General features: G+C 57.3%; 1 protein-coding gene across 1 annotated transcript; it reads right to left on the bottom strand.

Annotated features, from left to right (window-relative positions):
* Nucleotides 1-1,814: 1,814 nt before the first annotated feature.
* On the bottom strand, nt 1,815-19,723 carry IL2RB (interleukin 2 receptor subunit beta). The gene is made up of 10 exons (XM_079937027.1): nt 19,471-19,723; nt 16,222-16,339; nt 15,667-15,858; nt 14,698-14,776; nt 11,929-12,034; nt 10,316-10,464; nt 8,815-8,980; nt 8,122-8,242; nt 6,630-6,714; nt 1,815-3,704 (listed from the first exon to the last, which is right to left on the bottom strand). The coding sequence occupies exons 1-10, from the start codon at nt 19,481-19,483 to the stop codon at nt 2,946-2,948; spliced, it is 1,788 nt and encodes a 595-aa protein (XP_079793153.1). The 5' UTR covers nt 19,484-19,723; the 3' UTR covers nt 1,815-2,945.
* Nucleotides 19,724-19,993: the final 270 nt, after the last annotated feature.

Raw genomic sequence — 19,993 nt, 5'->3', positions numbered from 1 at the left:
CCGTGTCCCCTGCATTGGCAGGCGGACTCTCAACCACTGCACCACCAGGGAAGCCCAGGAACAATAGTTTCTGTTGTGGAAGGAACCTGAAGGATTATCTGGCCTAGACATGTCACCAGGTACCAGCTGTGATCAATCCAGCCTGCCTACAGAATCTAAGGCTGCATCCAAGCTCCAGAGAAAGGAGGAGTATGGTCAGTTAGCAATGTCTGCCAGGCACCACTGCAATTGATTAGCAATGTCTGCCAGGCACCATTGCAATTGATTAGCAATGTCTGCCATGAGTGCAGCTTTATGAGTGCCAGATACTGCTGTTCATGATCTGGTCCAAGTTTTCAGAGTCAAGGATACTTGAGTTAAATAGATGTAAAATCAAGAGCAATATTTTCCCATGAGACCATATCAGATGGTGCCTGGACACCGAATAAGATCAATCTGACTCCTTTTAGTGAAAAAGATATTTCCCTTACAATCGTTCTGCATTTTCTCAAGGAAGAAGTCTCTGGTTCTGGCATGTCTTCATCAGCTTCCCAACATTTGCTTATCTCCCCTTTAAACTAAGAGATAAAGCAGATTCCCAGCAGGCAATAAATTGAAACATTTTGTTTTATTGTACTTACTTTGTACCATTACCTTTTATTTATAGTGAATATCAGTTTTCCCATTTACAGAACCAATATAAAATTTTTTCTTTAAATAAAAGAATTAAACAAAAAGTGAATTGATTGAAAGAAAAATATTAAGTAAACAATAACAAAGATGGTACACATAGATCATATATATATATATATATATATATATATATATACACACACACACACACAGGACCAAAGCTTGAGAAATGTAACCCTCCAAAGAATTCTGCAAAGTGGAAATTCATTTGCAGAGAGATTTCCTGGTTTGCCTGAGGACACACAGCAAAGCTGTGGGCACTGAGCTTGGGTCTGATGCTCTCCTCAGGACTGAGGAGACTTACGGCCCAGAACACACAGCACCATATGGCAGGAGGTGGGAAGTGCGATGGCCCGGTAATTAAGCTATTCCATGGTAAGGATCCAAGACTCAGACAACCTCAGGAAAAGGGAGTTTATTTTGGGCATAGAAGAAACAGGAATCCTGAGTGAAATGCAGTAACCCCCTGGGGAGCAGCAGTATTAGTAATAGGAGCCCAGGCCCCTCTGCTAACTCCTCTCTAGCCTTTTGGGGCTCTTCTCCACATGCACCTGCTCCTTGGGGCCACCCTCCTGCCCTGTATTCAAATGCCCAAGACTGAGAGAAACCTGATTGGCCAGTTCAGGCCCGGCCTCCCGGATTGGACACAGCTTCTGTTCTAAGTCATCTCATAGGCTGCTGATGAACCTATGGGTGGGCTTGTGTCAGGTGCCCAATCAGCTGCAAGCATGGCCTATAAATGCGGGCACTGTGTTTTCACACCTTGGGGTTAGCTGGGACCTGGTGGGGACCCTGCCTTCCGAAGAACTCTAGTCAAGAAGGGAGGTTGTGATAGGCATCACAGGTGTGATCAGTGCCAGGGACAGAGGGGAGAGAAGTGGACGGGTGGTGGGGAGCACCGAGAAGGAAGGGGTTAGCTGTGTGTGGCTGGGGCGACTGCCACGTGAGGGGATGAGCCTCTCACTGAAGCGGGCATGCTGGAATCTAATGGGCCTGGATTGCCGCCTCTCCAAGTCTTGACCTCAGAAATGTCAAGGCGCCAGGGGTGCTCCTGTGAGGTGGATGGTACCCCCTGCACGAAGGCAGCTGGGCGCAGGGAGCCCAGGCAAGATGCTGCCAGATAGTTCATCAGTTCACCCAGGGAATATGATGGAGTGCCAAGTGCGCTGTGCCAAGTGTAGTGAGGGGAGCTGCCATCTGGAGGCGGTGTGCCAGCCCCTGAGCTGCAGAAAAGACCAGTGGAGGCTGGAGCGGGAGGGGCCCAAGGGAGGGCTCCCTGTGACAGCATCAGGACCTGCCACTAGGAGGGGTTTACTTTCCAGCAGCAGGCTACTGCGAAGCCATTGTGGAAAGATCCAGCCGCTGTCCACTTTGCCGGGGCATTTGTGTCCATACTTGGGCCACAGCGTTAAGGATGCTGTAGCCAAGCATTCAAAGGTCACAAGAGATCCCAAATGGGAAGTGACAGGGCCACTTTCTTCAGCCACCCTGTGACCCTGAGAGCCTGTCGCTCTGGCACCGAATCTCAAAGTTTGCGCACATTGAAGGAGGTGGTGTTTCCCTCCCAGGGAAGCAGAACTGACACTTGAAGGATAAAGGGAGCTTGTCACCTAGATGAGGGAGGCGAGGGCACCCCAGGCACAGGGAAGCGCATGTGTAAAGGTGTGGGGGAATGGGGGAGCTCCAAGTGGCTCAGTAGGACCCTTGGGACGCTACCAGAAGGGAATGTCCCAACACGATGCTGGAGAGGCAAGGGGAGGGCCGAGAAGTGGGGCTGAGGGCAGTGGGGGCCACGGCAGGGTTTTAAACCCGGAGCAGCACAGCCCTCTTTGTGTTCTGGAAAGAGCATTCTGGTTGTCCTGCGGTGGGTGGGTGCGGGGGGGTGTGACTGGGGCAGGAAGCCCTGTGAGGAGCGCAGGGTGAAGGCCCGTGGAGAACCCCAAATTCTCCCTGAAGAGGAGCTGCCGGGCTGCAGAGGAGGGACGCTTCAGAGGCAAAACCCGCAGGACTCCACGACTGATGCGGGAGTGTGGAGTCAAAGTGCCTCTCCCCCCGAAGTTCTTGGCTTGGGCCGTAGGACCGGGGAGCAGCAAATGAGGTGTGGAAGTGAACAGCCGAGTGTGCAGGGCTGGGTGAGGGCCCTCTGGCCAGAGATGACCGGGGGCAGCCGGACACCGAGTGTCAGCAGTAGACAAGCCTCACAGACAGAGAGTCCTCAGCTGGGCCTGGTGCAACAGCGGAAGGCCACCTGCCTCCCAGCCCTGGCCGTCTGTCTACACTGTGTGAGCCGGGTCCTGATCCTGGAGCTCTTGGAGGGACAGGTAGGCATCGGTGTTCAGGGTCAGGCAGGAGGTGGGGGCCCGGACTTGGCCTTGCCCAGGAGAGCTGGCCCAGGGGAAGCCGGCCCCCTCCCTCGGGCTGGGGACAGGCACCTCCTCTCCTGCTTCTCCCAGCGCATGCTCCGGGGGTGACTGCAAATCCACCAGGTCAGGGGCTTCCTGGGTGCGAGGCGCCAGGGGCTGGGGGGCCCAGTCTCCAGGGACTCCCTCCTGCGGGGTGGGGGGCAGCCTCTCTTCACCAGCCCCAGTGCCCCCCAGGGCAGTGTTCGGGGGGCCTGGGCCACCGAGGAGACTGGGGGAGAAGAGCAGCAGGTCGTCCCCAGAGGGGAAGGTGCAGTAGGCGTCTTCCTCCCCTGGCGGAGGTGGCAGGGGTGGGAGGAGAGCCCCCTCTGGCGCCCTGGGCCCACCCTCATCGGGCTCCTCCATGAAGGGGTCGTAGGCGAAGTACACCTGGCAGGCCTCGATCTCCAGCGCGTCTGGGAGGTGGAAGAAGAAGTAGCCCTGGTTGGTGAAGCAGCTGGTCACCGAGTGGCCGCTGGTCTCGGTTGAGGATGACGAGCCCTTGTCCTGCTGCTGCAGAAGGAGCAGCTGCGTGGCCTTGGCGTCCCTGTCCAGCACCTCCAGTGGGGAGATCTCGGGCACTGGGCCGCTGGGGCTGAAGGAGGATGAGGGGAAGGGCGAGGAGAGCCACTTCTGCAAGGAGAAAGAGCAGAGGGAGGGTGAGTGGCCACCTCTTCCAGACTCGGCAACATCCCCTATCTCATCCTCCTTCAGCAGTCCGCTCAGGGCTGCCCCCTCCGGGAAGCCCTCCTTGACTGTAGCCCCCACCTCCCAGACACAAACACACACACACAAACCCTGCCCACTGGTTTGGGGAACCCTCTGCATCAGCCCAGGGGGTGTGGCTGTTTCCCAGCCCCAGCACAGGCCTTCCTGGCTCTCTGTAGATGCCCAGGGGATGTCTTGGTTCAACGTGTAACTGTTTATCGAGCAGCTCCTGTGAGCCTGGTGCCGCTCTTGGTCCCGGGAACACAGCAATGGGTAGAATCCTCAGAGTGTCTGGTGGGGACCAGTGTGAGTGTGTAAACCAACCAAGCACTGCTGAGGCAGAAAGGGTCCCGAAAGCACATCACGGTCACCATACAGATGCCCAGAGAGGACCTGTGCCCTGGCCCTGGCCCTGATCACACAGCCAGCAGGTGGAAGAGCTGGGTCCCAGGTTCCCCACTCACACTGCCATGGAACCATCTCCAGTGGGGAGCTAATTGTCCCCCAGTTGACCACTCCCTCCTGGTGCCCTGCAGCCCTCCACCCCCCACACCCTCCATCCACAGAGAGAGGAAAGCACCCATCAGAGCACTTCTCAGTTGCTCTGGAGTCCACAGAGGCCTGGCAAGGAACAGGGAGACCCGGCTTCCTGGCGCTGGCACTCTCTAGCTGTGTGACCCTGGGCAGGTCACTGCACCTCTCTGAGCCTCAATTCCACAACATTTAGCTGCCCCTTTCCTGACTTCCTCACTATGGGCCAGCAGAGAGATGTCAAAGAAGACAATGAAGGTGGAAACACCTGGCACGAATAAAACGCAGACTACCCAGCAGAAGCGTAGGGGAGTGGTCACCCCTCAGGGCAGGGTGATGGGGCCTCAAGAGGGTGCACTTGAGAACCTCCAACAGCCTTCTGTCCTGGGAGCCCTCTGCAGCTGGACTGTGGTCCCCCCAGCACAGGGACCAGGCCTGATGGGACCAGGCCCCCTGCACTCGTGTGCCCAGCACAGGGCCTAGGGGCCCAGTTGATGTTCTGCAGATGAATTAATGGACCAGAAGAGAAACATCCTGCTTCTCCATCCCCGGAGTGAGTTCCCGGGGCTGAGCCACTCAACAAAATCTACCCCCTCCCCCAAACCAGGAGTTCACGTTACAGAGAAAAGGCCGAGAGAGAGGGACAGCGAGGACAAACTAAGGATGGCAAAGAGGAATAGCAGGCTAGGGAGGAAGGGCAAGAGCCAGGTCAGGTGTGGCTCCAACGCTAGGAGAAGCCGCGGAGGCAGGGCCAGGCAGCAGCGCTGAGCAGTGGCCAGAAGAAGCGGGCAGGCCTGGGGCCGGCACTGGTGTGCTGGGCCTCGCTGGGCCGCCCTCAGAGGTGTGTGTGGTCAGGCACTTCCTGGGCCTAGGCCTCCACCCACAATGCCCTGAAGCGCAGGTGGGCGGGGGGCACAGGAAGAAACTCATCCCCCTTCACATACGCTGGCACACGCACTCCCGGCTCCCACAGGCAGGGCAGTGGGCCTTGCGGTCGTGGAGGCAGGGGTTCTGGGGCAGAGAGAGAGACAGCAGCTGGCCTGTCACCCACATGCAAAGGAGGGGGTGAGGTCCCTCTTGGCCAGCCCCCAGTCACATCATGCATCCCCAGGGCCTCCTCGGGATACCCCCTCCACACAGCAGGCCTGGGCCAGGCATCTAGACCTGGGGATGGCCTCGTGGGAAGATGGAGTGGCTCGCAACTCTCTAGAAAGGACCCCAGTCCCACCACAAAATGTCCTAAGCCCATAGAATGAGAAGGACTTCAAGGCAGAAGAGGTCTGAGGATGCATCTAGTCCTGCCTCCAGACGGATGACTTGAATACCTCTGTTGATGGGGAGCTCACTACATTTAGGAGGAATTTTAAGGAGATACATTCCCCGACATCAAGAGTGCTGTAGGTAAGCTACCCCCAGTCATGGGAATTTTCCGAAGAATTCCAGAAGGGGCTATGATCAGCCCTGATGGAGAACACCAAAGCCGGCTCCTGACAGCTCTGGTCCAGCATGGCTTTCCAGCCCCTCAACTTTCCTCCTGGCTTCTCTCCGCCCCCACCTCACCCCTCCTCCACCAACACCAATCCAGGGAGCCTAGAGTGGGGGTGACGTAGTAGAAGCAGCCCACCACATCCCCCTCCCCCCTTGAAACTTCCTTCCTGAAGCATGTGTGGGCTGAGGGAGGGGAGACGACTAAACTTTAAATGGCGCTGAGTGTTCTAACATGTGGGCGTGCACTTTTAAAATGAATCTGTGTTTTGTAACTAGAAATGCCTAGAGGCCTTGCTAACGTCTGTGATAAGTCAGGGAGCCTGGCCAGGGAGTTTCTGCAAGAGCAGGGAAAGCACTAGCCCCACAGGGAGCGGGGTGGAGAGAACGTGCACCTGGCAAATCCTGCTCCACCAACAACCTGGTGCCAGTCATTCTGGCTAGAGCTTCGTGAGCACTTGCTGTGTGCCAGGCAATGTCCTTGGGACCATACACAGAGTAACATTATCCCCCCACCACCCATCAGTTTACAGGTGAGGAAACTGAGACACCGAGAGGTTCTAGAGCTGGCCCAAGGCCACACAGCCAGGAAGTGGTGGAGCCAGGGTTAGAGCCCAGGCAGTCTGGCTCAGACGGGAGCTGCCATTCAGCCTGAGAACACTGGGGAGAGGGGCCCGTGCCCACACGCGAGGCAGCTCACTTTACATTTCTTCTTCCAAAAAGGGCAAAAACCCGCTGTTCCTGCACCTCGTCCCCACCCATTCCACACCCCCGCCCACCCTCTGGCCAGCCCGTGCCACCTGCCTACTCTGCCCTCCCCCTCCAGACGCCTACCTGGAAATCTCCGCCATGCTCGGAGCTCAGCTGGGAAAAGAACTCCGAGGGGTCTGGGATGTGACACTTCAGAACCTTCTTCAGCCTGGACAGGGGAGAGGAAGGGAGGGAAGGAGGGTGAGAAGGGAAGGGGATCGCAGTGTCCTGCCATCAGCCCCCCGCAGCTCTGAGGGCAGGGCGCAGAGCTGTTCATTTATTTTGTCAGTATTGATCGTGTACCCAGTAAGGGAGGGTATTGTGCTGGGCACTGGGGACACAAGAATAGCCAACAGAGAAGGTCCCTGCTCTTAAGGGACTGACATTCTAATGGGGAGTCAGACAGTGAAGCAAGTGTACAAGTTTACCATTCATTGTAATGTGGAGACAGAGGGCAGGTTGCCATGCAAGAGAAGGATGTGAGGGTGGGGGACCACGCAAGCCAGAGCGGTAGGGGACAAAGAAGACTGGAGCAGAGGGAACCAAGAGGAGGGAGGTAGGAGAGAGGCTAGATGGTGGGCCACCTAGTCAAGGCTGCCATGGACGGTGGTTCAAGCTGTGCACTGCCCAAGGGCACCTGGGGATTTTTGGGGGGTGGGGGGGCAGTGGTGAAAGGAGGCTGAATTCCAGCCCATGCTCTGCTTGCCAAGCTGAGTGCCCCAGTATCTGTGTGCATCTGCCTCAAGTTGTATGCCACAGCCTCAAGACCCCAGAAAACCTGGCTGCCACCCAGAGGTCCAGGCTCGGGTCCCAAACTCCTTTCTGGTCTCTGGCCACACCCACCTCCCTGCATTTTCAGTTCCTGGAATGCTCCTGCCTTGTTCCCACCCAGGATCTTTGCACAAGTTATTTCCTCCTCCTGAGATGTGTTCCCCGACCCTTCCCTGCCTGGTTCACTTCTCCTTCAGATTTCAGTGGAATCATTACTTCCTCAGGGAAGCACCCCCCCAACCCCCGGCCACCCCTTAGCTGAGGTTCCTTTCCCTGTTGTCTGCTTGCAGTACATATGGTACCTTCCTTCCTTCACCAGCCTAATCACGTGTGTCGTTATAAACGTGCATGATTAAGATGTATCTGCCTTCCCCCATGGGACTGTGGGTCCATGAAGATGGGACGACATGCCTGTGGTTGCCCTTGCGTTCCCAGCACTCAGCACCGTACCCAGTCCAGAGGTAGGACTCAGTAAATAAAGGAATAAACAATGAGTGCCCAGACGCATGAGGACCGCCCCCAACACACAGGCAGCTGGAACGTGCGCACACACATACTCAAGCCCTGGGCATGATGCTCTGGGCAGGGCTCCCATGGGGCTCTCCCTGCCCCACTCCCCTCGGGCTGGTTCCATGGGCTTCCATCTTTGGTGGAAAGGCCAGGTGTTAGGCAGGGGGGGGGGCTCTTGGGAGGGCAGAGGGGGCACTGGAGAGTGAGAACAGGGCTTTCAGCCCAGAGCCTGACCTGGCGGGGAGGGGGTCGTGTCAGACAGGAGGATGAAAGACAGGGAAGGGAGCACTCTTACCACAGCCCGTTGTACCGAAAGCTGGTCAGCAAGTAAACCAAGACGACGAAACCAAAAGTGCAGCAGAGGCCCAACACGATGTGGCCCATCGAAGGGAGGGGCAGGGTCTTCTTCCTGGTTGCTGCCGGGGGGGGGGGGGGGGGGGGCGGGAGGAGGAGAAGGGGAGGGGTTAGAGAAATGCTCCCACCCACCCTGGTTCAATCCAGCATCCCCCACCCATGACCTGGTGCTGAGGGACAGGCCGACCTCTGACCCAAGGCCTTTACAGGGTCCCAGCTGGTCCAGCAGAGCTGCCGTGTGCCCAGCCACCACGGGGCATCACGGCCGACAGGATTCGTCACAGCATCCCTGCCTCGGTACCATGGTACCCACTTTACAGATGAGGAAACAGGCTAACAGGTGAAAACAGCCCACCCCTGACCTCGGCAGAAACCAAGAGTTTGAAGTTTCAGGGTGGAGAGAGTGGAAGGAGCCTCACCGGCCTCCCCACTAACTCACGAGGCCAATGGCAATTCCCACCCCCTCACTGATCCCCTGTGCCCATCTGTAAAACACGCCCATGTTGCCCAGCCTGTGGGTCACATCAAGTGAGCTAATGATGGCCAAAGGGCTGTATACCTACACCCCAAGCCTCCCGCACCAGCCACTGCCTCCCGCCGGAGCTGCTTGCCCACCCCAGCTCCCCTTCAGTACCTGCAGGCCTCGTCCTGAAGACCAGAGGCTGGCTCCAGGGGCTCCAGGCCTCATGGTTGCCTAGCTGGGGCCTGGCCCGCACCTGGAGCTCATACGGCGTGTCTGGAGCCAGCGTCTCCAGGGAGATCCATTGCTGGTTCTGCCTGAGGGTCAGCAGCGGGGTGTCCTGGGGCAGAAACAGGGCTGTCAGACCAGAGGGGTCCCCACCGCCCACCTCACCTCCTGTGGCAGGGCTGGCCGAGACGCCGAGCAGAGCAGCACCTTCCTTTCTTCCCTCCAGCCACCTGCCCTCCACTGTCCCCTCATCCTACAGAAAGGCTGCCTGACTACGCAGTTGCTGGGCCCCAAAACTCCAGGGTCATCCTAAACACCTCCCACACCCAAAGCCATCTGCCAATCAGCTGGTTCCACGTCCAGAGCCTGGTTCCACCTCTGGAAACTATTTCTGCACCCTTCCGCCTTCTCTCCACTCCTTTCTCCTCCAGGTCTGAGCTCCCACCACCTCTGGGCACCATACAAGGTCGCCCTGCTTCCCCTCCCCCCCCCCCACCCCGTGCTCTGCTATAGTCTATTCTCCACTCAACCAGAAAGAGGGATTTCCCAAACACTTCTCCCACCTCTGCATCACCCTTTTTGCTTTTCTTCCGGTGCCCTAGACACACAGGCCATGTCTTGCCTTTGCAGTGGCTCTTTCTTCTGCTTGGAAGACCCTCCCCAGATCCTCAAAAGGTCAGCTCCTGCTTGAGCCCCAGATCTCAGAAAGACCTTCCCTGGTCACCTGAGTCTGAAGTAGCCTGGCCCAGCCCTTCTCAACTGTGTTATCACGTTTAACTTTCATGATAGTACGTATCGACATCCCATAGTCTCCTGTTTCTGGGCACCAGCTGTCTGCCCCCATCCCCCACGTGAGTTCCCTGAGAGCAGGCAGCTCATCAGGCCCGCCCTCCACTCTCTCCCCGCATCTAGCACGTAGTAGGTACTCAGTGAATGTTTGTTGAGTGAGTGAGTGAGCGAATAAAGGAATGGATAAATGAATGAGTAAGCGACCAGCCCCTGTGGACTTGTTTTGTTTGTTTGTTTGTTTGTTTTTGACAGCACCCCTTGGCATGTGGGACCTTATTTCCCTGACCAGGGATCGAACCCACGCCCCCTACAAGGGAAGGGCGTAGTCTTAACCACTGGACCGTCAGGAAGTCCCAACTCCCGTGGACTTGGAGCACACTGGATTTGAAGAGGGAAGGGTGGCTGCTCAGGGCCTCTGAACTCTCCAGAGAGGGCAGTCGCCTGCCTCTTGGCTTTGTAAGTCTTGCCTGGAATCCACCACCAGCTGGACCCCTGGGGTGTCAGGGGACACACGGAGGGAGGGGGAAGCAGGGCAGGCAGTACAGAGGAGCGGCAGGGGTTGCTTAGGGGCTCCTGTGGCTTTGCTGAGATGAAGGATGGACAGGGTGACGAGGACAGGAAGGAATCAGGGCAGGTCGGGATGGAGCTAGGTACTCACCTCCCAGCTGTGGCCCGGGGACCTTGTCCGGGCCTCAAACTCCACATTGCTTTGAATGTAGTGGGAGAACTGGGAGACATTCCAGGTTATGTTGCATCTGCGGGTCTCTATGTGGACGACTTGGAGGGAGTGGGGGGACATCAGACGAACTGGAGACGGGAAGAGGAAAAAGGAGAGAGAAGAAGCTTGGGGGACACCGGAGGCTGATGCTGAGATGAGAAACCGTGCCGGGCTCCCACCTCCACCTTTGCACAAGCTGCTTCTCCCTCCCTGCGTTCCCTTTCCCCAGAGACTGGCAGGTCCCTGCTCAAAGAGCACATATTCAGAGAAGCCTTCCCCAACCACCCACCACTCTCTGTGCCCCTCACCTGTTTCATTTCTCTTCCTAGCACTTATCAACACCCAACGTATTAAATATCTACTCCTGGTCCTTTATTCATTTTCTGTCTCCCCCACCAGACTCTGAGCTCATTGATGGCAACGACTTGATTCTTTCGGGTATCCTTGGTTCCTGGAACGTTACCTGGCACATGGTAGGCTCTTGATTAAATATCTGCTGAATGAATGAATCAAGGCAGCCTTTCTCTGCACTCAGAATTGATCAGAGAGTTTTACCTGGATCATCTCATTTATTTTATTTAATTCTATCTCATCAACCTTATATGACTGTAAGATTGTATGATTCTGAAGTTCAATTGTTCTAAATTTTTATGCTTCTGAGGCTCTGTAGAACCACACAAATAATAATAAGCAAATGTTTACTGAGCACGTGCTAAGTAGTTTCTGTGTCTTGGCTTATAGACTCCTTACAGCAACCACTGGCAGCAGGTAATTGGTTATCCCCACTTTACAGATGAGGAAACTGAGGCTCAGACATGTTAAATGATCTGCCAGTCAGATTACACTCAATTAAGGCAGGGCTGCATGTAGAACCCTGGATCTCACCCTCTGCCCCCGTCTCTTCCCTAGAGATGACCTCCAAGTCCAGGAAGGGAGGGGGGTGAAAGCTGGGGGTGGGGCAGAGCACTCAGTCGTTCAACAAACCTTCCCAGAGCACTGCCCAGATCGAGCCTGATGTTGACTATTCAGAATGGAGACACAGGGATGGCAGAGGCTCTGCCCTCAGGGAAGTTCACAGCCCAGTGAGGGAGACAGACCCATGATCAGGCAGCAAAGACCCAGGACATAAACACCCTGAAGGAGGTGGGGGAGTCTGGGAAGGACTCCTGGAGGAGGTGACTCTTCACTGAGCCTTGAAGGGTGAGTGGGAATTTTCCGGGTGGGAAGAGCCTTCCAAGCAGTGGGGCCGGCGCGTGCAAGGACTCAGAGGCATGGATGGGCAAGTTGAATCTGGAGAGCTGGGCTTTGGTGTGGCAGGAATATAGGCCACGAGAGGAGGCGTGCTGGAGAGGGAAGCCAGGCCAAGTGGCCTTGAACACCAGGGTAGCAACCCGGGACTTCATGCCAAGTTCAGCGAGCAGTGGGTTGGTCAGATGTGGGCATGGAAGTTGATGGGGAGAGACTGGAGCAGGGTGACCCCAGAGGGGGAGACAAGGAGGGAGGTGCCCACCCCTCCAACCCCCTCCCAGCCCCACCCTGGAGTCCTCTCTCACTGTTGTCAAAGGGCTTGAAATTCTGGGTCATCATCCTCCTCCACCTCTCCCCTTCGCGGCACATCACGGTCAAGTTGATGACGTCAACTATGGTCAGTTTCTGAGACTGCAAGGGAAGGAGGCCAGGGATGTAGCTGCCGGCAGCTGGTGCGGGGAGGGGGAGGCTGCTGGGATGAGGACGGGGGAAGACAGGAGGGGAGACCGCGACTGCGACAAACAAGACCCCCTCCCTGAGCCCCTCCGCCTAAGGCAGGGCTCAGCAAGCTTTCTGAAAAGGGTCAGTTAGTTAATATTCTTGACTTTGCAGGTCATGTGGTCTCTGTCACAACTATTCAACTTTGCCGCTGTCGTGTGAAAACAGCCGTGAAAAAACATGAGAGCAAATGTGCTTGGCTGTGTGTCAATAAAATTTTATTTATAAAAACAGGCAGCAGGCTGGTTTTGGCCCATGGGCCATAGTAATTTGTCAATCCCTGACAAGTGAAGTGAGCTGCCTTGGGAGGGAGGGAGTTCTCCGTCACAAGAGGTGTGCAAGCAGGATGAGCCCCCAAGAAGGTGCAGGCCCGGACCTATCCTTGCATTATAGCTCTGAGTGTGAAAGCTTCCTCTCCCCATCTCTCTCCAGCCCCACACCTTCACATTTCTGGAAGGAAATGGCCAGGAACCGAGCATCTCCTGTGGGCAGGCCCTGTTCAGGTACCTTAGGCACTTCTCTGGCTGAAGCTCACAGCTGTCCATCCACACATTGCAGGTAAGAAACCTGAGGCTGGGACTGGTTAAGGACCTTGCCCCAAATCACGCAACCGGTCAGCAGGGGAGCCTGGATGCAAACTCAGGCCTCTGCGTCCAGAGCCCCACAGAGACTGTAGCCCTGGCCAAGTGAACAGCTTACGGCGGCCTCCTCCCTGTGCGGAGGGCAGCTCTGCAGCCCTGCAGGAGGAGGGTCTGGTGCAGGCTCTGTTAGCATCTGCATTCCGGGGTCCGGGGTGGTGTTTTCAGGCCCAGGACCCCGGGCACAGCCCCTCTGACCTGCCGCAGGGCCCACTGTGAGCAAACCTTGAACTTGATCATCAGAGTTCCTGGAGCGGAGAACAATCGCTTCGTCTCCACCCCGAGGACCCCGCCCCAGCCGTCTACCAGCTGCTGTGGGGGCCAGATTTTCCAAGATAATAATAGTATCATCACATTATTACAGTAAGTCCCCTACATATGAACGCGTTCCGTTCCGAGAGTACGTTCGTAAGTCCGATTTGTTCGTTAAGTCCACGAAGTTAGCCTAGGTACCCAACTAACACAATCGGCTGCATACCACTGCTTTCACACTTGCTTCCACCAGGCATCTCGGGCTTGAAAGAAAGATACTGTACGACTGTACTCTATACAGTACTGTCCAGTAAAGTGCATAAAACACAACCACTTGTAGAGGATGCACTCACGTGACAATGTACGCCAGACGCGTGAACTAACTTACGCGATTGGACATGCAAACGCACACACGCACCTTTGAAAGTTTGCAGCTTGAAGGTTCGTATGTAGGGGACTTACTGTATTATTATTAATGTAATTGTCGTTGTTGCAAAGATGCCAATAATGCATTCTGCTGAGTACTGACCCTGTGCCAGGCCCTCTACCAAGCACCTCACGTATAGTATCTCATTTAATTCTCTCAGCACCCAATGAGACGGGCACAATTACTATTCTCATCCTACAGGTGAGGAGACTGAAGCACAGAGAGGCCGAGGGACTTGCCTAAGGCCACACAGCTAGATGGGGCCGGGATCTGAAGCCAGACCACCTGCAGCGCTGCGGGGGACGGGCACAGCGATCTGGTTCGAGGGGCTCTGTCATTATCAGCTACACTGTGTCGTGTGAGCTCATCTCCACAGTCTCCTGCTCCTGGAGAATGTGTAGAACCTGATGAGGGTTGGAAAATGTGGTCTGGGCATCTCTGGTGCCCACCGCTGCCAAGAAGGGTTTGCCAGACAATAATTTGATGCACACAGCCTCCTGCTCTTTGAGAGGCAGCCTAGTGCAAGGTTGAAAGGCCCGGGCTGGGGGTCTCACAGACCTGGGTTCAATCCCAGCTCTGCCTCTCCCTGGCTATGGGACTTGGGCAGGGACCTCACCTCCCTGAGCCTCAGTTTCCTCATTGGTAAGAAGGGGACAGTGCTGGCACCCACGCACAGTCGTAAGGATCCCCTGGCAATCGGGTCAAGGGCACGTTCTGTCCTGGGTGGCTTTCGCTTGATTCTCAGAACAACCCTACCGGGTAAGGATCGTTATTATTCCCTTTTACAGAAGGGGTAACGGGGACTCAGAAGATGCTCAACGTCACCCAGCTGGTATGCGATGGAGCCAGGGCTGGAACCCGGACCGTCCAGCTGTGCGATCCACACTGCTAACCCCACCCCACCCTGTACTTGCCCAGACCTCGGGAGGCGTCGGATACGGAGGTTATTATGACTAGTAGGTGCTCTCCCCACTTGGTAAAGAACACAGGAGTGTCGCAGGCTCCACAAAGCGTGGGGGACACGGCAGGAGCAGAAGCAGAGCGGCCGATGCCTCACGCACCTCAGATCCCTCGACCCCCAGGTCAGGCCTCTGTTCTCCTTGGATGGCACCTCCCTCCTTCTGCCTCCTCAGCCCCAGAAGCCTGCTCTGCCGCAGCCCCTGGCCACCGGGCTTGCTGGGCCCCGGCTTCTTCCCCGGAAGGACGCCCCTCTGCACCCACCGGCCCCCCGGCCTCTCCCCTCAGCTACGGCTACTCACATCTGGGGGTCCCAGGATGAGGTTACATGCCCAGGATCCCGGCTTCACTGGGAGCAGCTCACAGGATTCGTTCCACTGCCTTTCAAGACAAAAGAACCCTCTTAGAAGAAAAAGACGGACCCCCCCACCCCGACCAGAGCTGGCCCTTGGGAGAGTCCCCATGCAGCATTGCTGGTCTGTGCCCGGGCCCTATGCCAACCCCCACGTGCCCACCTCCCTTCTTGAGCATCTTTTCCTGCCTCTTCATCACAGCCAGGCCTCAATGCGGCTAAAGTGATCTAGAAACAAACCAGTTCAGGACACACGGCCTTCCCTGCCTAAAGCTCTCCAAAGTCTCCCCATAGGGTTCAGGGTGAAGATGACCCTTGATGGGGCCTTCAGAGCCCCTTGGAATCACCGTCCACCTGGGAGCCAAGGTCAAACCCCAAAGCCACCTCTGCTGGCTGCCACCAGGGTGTTTGGATCACGGTGACACTTCACCACCTCCTTCCCAGTCTCCAGTTTCCCCAGCCACTCCCCAGTTCCCCGTCCCCACAGCTGCCCTAGGCATCTGTCAAAAGCCCAGGTTACTCAAAAAGTTCGGGGATCCCCCTTCTGCCCGCTTTGCCTCTAACACTGAGTCCAGCCTCGGCGTAGCAGGTGAGCAGCCCAATGTCCCCAGACTACCTTGTCTGGCTCACGCCCAGCCCCTCCACTGCAGCCTGGACTGCACGCCCCACTGCCACTCAGGGTCCAGGAGTCTAAGTATCCGACCCCCAAGTTCTTCCAGACCCCTGTGACCCCAAGAGTCTGTGGGTCCTATTATTCCAAGATTCTCAAAGTGCAGAGTTCTTGGGGTCTGAGAGCTAGGATTTCAACAGTCTAGACGTCAGTGACTAGCAGAGATTCTGATAGTCACTGTCCTGGTCCTGGTGGACCTGGGCAACCTCCCTGACATTCCGCACATTTGTCTGTCGACCCCACACACACCTTTTATCCGGCTGGGCATGGATGCGGCACGTCGTGACCTGCAGTCCCCCATCCCGGCTCCAGGCACAGGAGATGTTGGCTCTCGAGTTGTAGAAGCACGTGAGCTTGGAAGCAACTGCTGGTGAGATGAGGCGTGCGTGGCTGGCTGCAGGATGCCCATGGCCCTCTGGGGTTCGCCCGCCACTCCTGTACCTACCAGGTGAGGAAGTAGTCAATCCTGGCAGGCAGAGAAGGGGTTCGTGAATCCATCTGAGAGAGGACAAAACTGAGCCCCATAGCCTGCAGTGACCCCCAGACAGGTCGAGGCAGGGCAGGGACAAGAAGACGGTGTCTTCCTGCGGCTTGGAGGGGCACATGGGTGCGGTGCGGGCAGGTGGAGGGCTGAGGGAGAAGGCGGACACCTGGTCTCTGGTCCCACTGCCCCCCTCCCCCCCCGCCTCCTGCCCCAGCGGATGGAGCTTCTGCCAAGAAGCAAGGGTCCTGGAAGAAGTTCTAGAAGGGCCTTGGCCTCCTCCCTGAGGGAAAGCACAGTGGTCCAGATGCCAGGGTCCTCACCGTTCACCGATGTAGATGCCCGAGGGATGGCCAGGGGCCAGAGGACAAGGAGGCACAGACACCAGGACAGGGCAGGAGCCGCCATCACAGCCACGGGTGGGAGCTGGGGAAGGGAGCCCTGGATGGAGGAAGCAGGGGAGAGAGCATGAGCCACGTCCTCCCCTGCCCAAGAGACCGGCTGGGCCCTGTCCTCTCAAGGCGCACCCCTCTGCTCCCCACCATGCCAGCCTCAGGGCCTTCGTCTCTGTGGGTCCCTCTATCCCACACACGTTCTTTCCTTCCCTTTTGAGATTCTGGGACCCATGTTGTCATCACTGAAAGGACTCTCAGAGCAGGCCCAAGCCCTTGTTCAAAAGTTGGGGACACTGAGGCCCAGAAAGAGGAAAGATTGCTTAAGTCCACATAGGGAGGCCAGCTCAGAGCTGGAATTAGAACCCACCTCCTCTCTACCCGGCTGCTCCCTTAACCACACCAAAACTATTTGTCAACAGGTTCCTCTATGCTGGGCTCTATTTTAAACTCTTTAACTGCGGCAATAAGAGCATCTACTGGAGATACACTCATTATCCCCATTTTCAGATGAGAACCTGAGGCACAGAGAGGTGAAGCAGATTACCCAAGGTCACACAGCAGATAAGAGGCAGCTGTGGAATCTGAGCCAGGGTAGACTGCCTGGAGCCCAATAGACGTGTGCTGACTACCTCACAACAATCCCTCACAGCAATACTCGTGGAGGGAGTGGGGTGGCGGGTAGGGACTGGACACCCACCCTGTGCCAGGCGCTTCCCGTACACCAGCTTATCTAATCTGCCCAGCAACAGGGGTTGGGTGCATGCATTGTCCCCTTACACAGATGAGGAGACCAAGGCCCCAAGCCATTAACCAGCCCAAGGTCACATCGCAGAAGAGGCAGAGCTGGGACTCCATCCCCGCGCTCCGCCCCAAAGTCCATTCCCTCACATGGTTCTGCCCTGCCCAGACCGTGTCCCAGGCGCTGGCCCCAGAGGTAAGGCCCACAGTATCCATCCACACCCTGGGGAGGCAGGGACCGGCAGGGGCATGGCCGACCAGTGGGCATCTGGCCTGTGTGTGGAAAGGAGCCCAGAGAAGTACCCGGGGGCACCTCCTTGCCCGTCCCACTGTCCCCACAGGGCAACACTCCTGGAGCGGACCTGGTTGCCTCTTTCTTTGGACCCTCCAACCCCCTATAGCAAAGGGCGCAGGGTTGGGACCCCATAGGGCACAGAGCCCAGGCAAGGGGCTCCAGCAAGACCCCTGTGCCCCTTACTCATCGATCATGGCCCTGGGGAGGGGCCCTGGGGATCCCCTGGAGGGTGTCACCTGGGGCCGGACCCCCGCCAGCAGGGCCAGCCAGGACCAGGACAGGGTCTGGCGCAGAGCCTCAGGGTGAGAGGAGAAGGGTGGAGGCAAAGGTGTGCAGGATCCCAGGAAGGCCAGGGCCAATCCACAGCCCCAGCCGAAGCGAGTTGGGCAGAAGTAGCATCATCTAGAATGAGCTCCCCTCCACCTGTAGCCGAAAGGGTGCAGCAGTGAACCCCAAGAGGGCAAAGCGCGAGGAGGATGCAGGGGGCAGGGTGAGGAGGGCTTCTAGCAGTCCCCAAGGCTGACCCTCCTGCAGAGGAGGAAACCGAGTCTCAGGTAGGTTAAGGAACCTGCTCAAGGTCACAGAGCAGGGAAGAGGCCCAGCCTCAGGGAGGGCAAGTGGGACCTCTGAGTCCCCAGTGCCTTCCGTCCTGGATTCTCACGCACACCCACGCCCGTGTGCCCTGCCCTTCGTGACTTACTGACTCATTAGGTCCCCAGCGCAGCCCTGAGAGTGTGTGTTGTCATCCTTATTTGATAGACACCAAGACTAATGCTCAGAGCTGCCCAAGAGATGGGACTCAAACCCAGGTCATCTGACGTCAAGTTCGAGGAAGAGATTAACAATGGTGATGATGGTGGTAATGGTGATGGTAATGATATGGTGGTGACAGTGATAATGATGATAGTGGTAATAATGACTAGCGCTCAGCCCTCACGCTGCCCGGCACTGCCATTAGCACTTCGCAGATATTACCTCATTTAAAGTTCACAGCAACCCCATGAGGAGGTACCATTATGACTCCTTTTATCAGATGAGAAGACTGAGGTACTCGTTAAGCCTCTTGGGGTAAAGCTGGGATTTGAACTCAGTCAGTTGCCGTCTGAGGTTCTGCCAGGGCTGACGTCATGGGATGTAGGGTACCGGGTGGCTGGGCGAGGACACGAAGCACAAGCTCGGTAGCCGGAGACACGTCCTACCTGACCTCTGACCTTGACGGACCCCGTCTCCCCTCATCCTCTCTGGCCAAACCCCCCACCACAGGGCTCCCTCTTGCTGTTTAAGTCTGGGGGCGCCTCCCCAGCTGGGCGTGGGATGCTGGCTGTGGGGGAAGCAGGGGGACCCTTGGGGATGGCTCTGCCTCTCAGGTGCTCCAAACACAGTTAAGGGTGGGAGGTCTCGGCCCCAGGAGTGGAGGGAGAGCCTGACCCGCAGGGAGCCCCAGAGGTGGAGTCCCATCCCCTCCAGAAGCACCTGCAGAGCCTACTGACCTGACCGGTCACACCGCCAAGTAAGGGACAAAGCTGAACTTGAACCCAGGGGTCCGGCCTCCAGCCCAGGGCTCCCAGAAACCTCGCAGCACACTCACTTCATAACCAGGTCTCAGAGGCGTCCCTCTCTTTTCCCCTCGCCCCACAGCCTCCTAAGGTATCCTTTACACAGGGGCACCTCCCCGGTGTAGGCCGCACCTCTCCCACCCACATCCCACACCTCCTCTGGGCACCCAGCACATCTGAGTCTCAGCTGGCCTTGCCCCTCCCAGGACTCCCACCTCTTTCCCCACCCATCTGGGCTGGGGGGCCCAGCACAGGGCCTGGGGAAGCCCCTCATCCCAAAGTAGCCCCCGGCCTCCCATGGGGAGAGCTGGGAGGGACGGAAAGCCTAGGACCAGGGACCAGCTTCTCCTCAAGCCTGAGCCATGAGAGCAGGGCCTGCCTCGTCACTGGGGGATTCTAAGATAAGGTTGGGGGTGAGGGCTGGCAGATGGGAGTTCAGGCAGAAACTTCTGGAGAATCTGAGTCAGAGCTGAAAGTCATCCCCGTGAGCTTCACCTCCAGCCCCCTGGCTGGTGGCAGGGGCCAGGAGGGAGCCCCGGGTACCTGGGGACTGGGCAGGGGCAGGGTAAGGGCAAGGTGGAACTTTACCTAGCTGGGACATGGGGCTGCGGCGTGCTCTCTCTGCTTCTCTCCACTGCTGGGACTGCAGCCATCTCCCCAGGGCCCAGCTCCGGCTCCCTCGGCCCAGGTAGTAGACGGCTGATGGGGCCAGCCACCAAAGACTAAAACCCCAAGGCCAGCCCACTTCCTGTGCAGAGGATGGAGGGGGCAAGGCCTGGGGTGGGGAGGCGGGGGAGATCTGGCTGGTTAGAAAGCCTGAAACTCCTGTAGCACCAGGGGCCAGATAAAGATCTCCCTCCTCCGCTGGGGGCGGTGAGGGAATGGGGGGGTCCGGGGGGGCACCGTGCGTATTGCAGCAGGAGGCGTGAGTGTACAGCCTCACACACAGGCTGTCTCTCACTCTCAGATAGATGCCTTGCTGCATACGGGAGCCCTTGGGGCAAGGCCCCTTCTTTTCCCTCCCACCCCATCTCACAGGCCACCTCAAGCCTCTGACACCTTCATCCAGTCACACACAGTAACACCCAGACCTCACACAAACATGTCCCTT

The sequence above is a fragment of the Stenella coeruleoalba genome (assembly GCF_951394435.1).
Source record: "Stenella coeruleoalba genome assembly, chromosome: 11".
NCBI lineage: Eukaryota > Metazoa > Chordata > Mammalia > Artiodactyla > Delphinidae > Stenella > Stenella coeruleoalba.
This window is presented reverse-complemented; position numbering and strand designations above follow the sequence as displayed.

Excerpts from the sequence above, each read along its gene's own strand:
- IL2RB (XM_079937027.1), bottom strand. Across the intron at positions 14,777-15,666 it reads CATGCCCAGCCGGATAAAAG|GCAGTGGAACGAATCCTGTG; the intron begins GTGTGTGTGGGG and ends TTGTCTTGAAAG. Across the intron at positions 12,035-14,697 it reads TCATCCTGGGACCCCCAGAT|TCTCAGAAACTGACCATAGT; the intron begins GTGAGTAGCCGT and ends CTTCCCTTGCAG.